At 50.3% G+C, this 3,467-nt stretch overlaps 1 protein-coding gene across 1 annotated transcript; it reads right to left on the bottom strand.

Annotated features, from left to right (window-relative positions):
- Positions 1-238: 238 nt before the first annotated feature.
- LOC148043593 (uncharacterized) lies at positions 239-2,801 on the bottom strand. Its single transcript, XM_087725488.1, has one exon. The coding sequence runs from the start codon at positions 1,943-1,945 to the stop codon at positions 989-991; it is 957 nt and encodes a 318-aa protein (XP_087581614.1). The 5' UTR covers positions 1,946-2,801; the 3' UTR covers positions 239-988.
- Positions 2,802-3,467: the final 666 nt, after the last annotated feature.

Below are 3,467 nucleotides of genomic sequence, written 5' to 3'. Positions count from 1 at the left end.
ACCAACTCAACAGCAGAGGTCAATTACCTAAAAGCTTTACAACCTGTTTATTCTTTCAACAAGAGCCAGGTTGCAAATTTCAGTTCCTCTGCAGCCATTCCGTAAGTTATAACAGCTGCATCACAAATGGAAATACTTCATTTCTATAGATTTTGGACCAGTATTGGCTGGTCACTGGTATAATTTCAAGAGCGTTTCATAGTATTTCACACTCCTAATGCCCCATTTTCTTTTTAAAAAAAGTTAACGATGCCAAAAAATTGAACCTTGTAGCCTGCACTGGATAGCAAGTGCTCTACAAAAGCTACAACTAATGGTCCACACTCTACCATACAAACTGTAAAGGCACAGGGAGAAATGCGGCAATCTTTCCAAGGGGAGACCTTCCCCCCTCAAGTATGGTATTAACTACTTTTCTTACCACACACTCATCTAGAGTTATCCCTTCATTAGATGGCCACTTCAGCAAGATGTTTGGAGAATCAAATTGTGAGTGTTCTGAATTCTTTAAACTACATGACTGTCCCCAAGTGGGCCACAGAACACTTTGGGGAGTTTAGAAAAGGGTTAATTATTGATCAGGTTGGCTTCTGAATCATGAATGGGGAAAAGATGCTATATTATGCAGCAAAATATTTTGAGCATGCCTGCACTGACCCCATGTCTCTCTAGGAGCAGAACACTCAACAATTGCCCAGAGTGTTTTGTTTTCCCTTGCCCAAATGCAGCAAGCAATCTGGCATTCAGGAAAAAAAGGACCAAATCTTTCTTTCTTTCTTTCTTTCTTTCTTTCTTTCTTTCTTTCTTTCTTTCTTTCTTTCTGTGTCTGTCTGTCTGTCTGTCTGTCTTTCTCTTTCCTTTCTTCTCCTCTTGGCATAAAACAATAGGTGTTGCAGCTGCTGTTTTGATTCATGCCAGGCAGTCCCTCAAGCCCTCCAGAAAAAGAAATGGGGAAAATTGGGAAGCGCCTTTCCTAGACAGCGCCGGCCTAGCAGCGACTTCTCCCGTCAACCGCAGAGCGGCTTCCGGGAGTGCTGCGGCAAGAGGGCCCTTCCCTTGGACCGCTTCCTCCTGCTCGAGTGAAAAAGATTGTTCTCGGCTCGCTGCGAATTCTGAAGTTGTACATAAAAGGCATGGTGGAGGCGAAGAGGAGGAGGAGAGCCACCCCGAGGAAAATGGAGCCGTTCAGCCATTCCATCCAAGCGAAGCCCAGCAAGGCCATGCCGAGCACGGCGAAGACGAAGCACAGGCAGCTCGCCTTCTTCCTGCAGTTCGCCGCGCAGTTGCTGGCGGCGCCTCCGCCACTGAGCCCTTCAATGTACGTCTCCATTTCGACGCTCCGTATGGAGACACTGCCCGAGGGCGTCTCCGCGCCGAGGCTCCGCTGGGACGAGAACTGCTGGCGGGACGGCCTGGCCACTGGCAAGAACAAATGTTGCGGGCGCAACTCGGGCAGCAGGGGCGCCCAGCCGCGCAGCTGAAGCAGGATCGCTTCGACCAGCCTGGTGTTGACCGGCAGGCTCTGCACTTGGCCTTCGGGCAGAGCGGTGCAGTGTCGGCACACGGGGCACGTGATGCAAGGGCCGGCGGAGCGACCGCCATCGGTTACTTCGGGAGCGCCATAGCCGCTAAGGTTGCTGCTTGCCTCGCTCCGGCAGTGGGGCGAGGGGTCTCCCCGCTGGTACAGCTCGCTGAGGCATTCCCGGCAGAAAGTGTGCAGGCACTCGAGCAGTTTGGGTGCGTGGCGCTCCAGGTCGAAGAGGTTGTAGCAGATCCGGCACTCGTACTCCTCGGGGGTGAGAGGAGCCTCCGGCTTGCTTGCGGGCGTCTTCCCTTTCGCAGGGTCTTCCCCGAGTCCTTCCTTCTCGCCATCCTGAACCCGCTGCGTCCCTCCCTGTAGGCTGTCAGTCTGGTCTCCGCTTTGCTGCTGCTCCTCCTTAGCCATAATACCATCGCTTTATTTCAAGGGATCTTTTTCTTCACACCTCTAAGCTTTTACTCTGCGGGATGGGCGGGCGTGGGGAGTGGGGAGCGGCGGGCATGGGAGCCGAGCCCTTTTGTTTGCTTGCTGTCTTTTCCTCAGTTCTTTTCTGGCTTAGCTCGGTGGCTTCTTGGCAGGAGCAGCCGGCCGCAGTAGTGCGTGCTTCGCTTCTCCCACTGCTGCTGGCGACGGCGCAACCCTTCTGGATGTCTTTGATTCGATGGTGACTCCCTTTCCCCTGCTACTGGCGCCACCTGAATGCTGTTTTCCAGCCAGGAGCTGCCCTATGACGCGCGGATTCCCAGTGGTTGAGCAGCCAGACAGCGACCAGGGCCCCTGCCAACACCACTCCCTTAAAATCAGAGAGCATCCTTATGATCTCATTTCCTCAGAGAGGAAAGCCGGAAGCTGTCTAAAAACAAGGAAGGCAACAATTGGGATAAACACACACATCAAAGTGCACTCTGGTGCCGCTTTTTTTGTTTGTTTGTTTTGTTTTAAGTAATGGCTGCAATTTATCCTGGAAATGACTCTGGGTGCTGCTAAAAAGCCAAAAATATAAAAGTGTGAAACAGACTTTCCAATACTGGGTGGAAAAGCTGATACCATTAGTACCAGTGCAACAAGTGCTCACTGGATTCTACTGGCCCATCTCTCCACTTATGCTGTATTTGGAGTGCTTGCAAAATGCTTCGGAGCTCAATAAAAGCATCTTAACTGTTGAAACCAATACTGAACTCCTAGGTCAGGCTTTGCTGCTGGGAATTCTGGAGTTTGACACTCAAATGCATTTGGATGGCAGAAGTTGGCTTTTGAGCTTTAAAAGGCCTAAATATATAAATAAATGGTATCCTTCTACATTGGCTCAGTGTATAAAGAGTAAACTGCATTGTTTTGTGCTGGTTCTCCTTTCTACAGAATCAGTACCAGCCAAAACATTTACATGAAGTCACTAGATGAGTTCATGCATTGCCATGGAGTGAGGTATCATCAGTGTAATCGATTATATATTTCTGTCCCTGGCAAATTAAGTGATGCCCTGGATTCTTGTCCCAATGCCTGGTGGCTGTGGGGTTCCACCACAAAACCGCGCGACAACAGCGCGCCAACAACAGCGCGCAGACAGAAGCGCGCTGTAACATAACCCTAAAAATAACCGTAAACCTAACCCTAAACCTAACCCTAAACCTACCCTAAACCTACCCTAAACCTAACCCTAAACCTAACCCTAAACCTTACCTTAAGTTAAATTGCGCTTCTGTCGGCGCGCTGTTGTCGGCGCGCTGTTGTCGGCGCGCTTTTGACATCGCGGTTTTAGCGCCGCGGTGTTGTCAGCGCGCTTTTGACGTTTGTGGTTATGTTGTGCCACGGGCTGTGGAGGTTGGATAGTAAATAACAGGCTTCAACTGACCTCTGGTAAGATTGACAGGCCTCTGCATTTTCAGGCCTGTTGATCTTGGGACTGTATCATCATTGGATGGGTTGC

This window comes from Thamnophis sirtalis, unplaced genomic scaffold (assembly GCF_051295495.1).
Source record: "Thamnophis sirtalis isolate CommonGarterSnake01/CBP01778 unplaced genomic scaffold, rThaSir2_p1.2 scaffold_11, whole genome shotgun sequence".
Classification (NCBI taxonomy): Eukaryota; Metazoa; Chordata; class Lepidosauria; order Squamata; family Natricidae; genus Thamnophis; species Thamnophis sirtalis.
The sequence above is the reverse complement of the archived record's forward strand: the minus strand, read 5'-3'. Positions and strand labels throughout refer to the sequence as shown.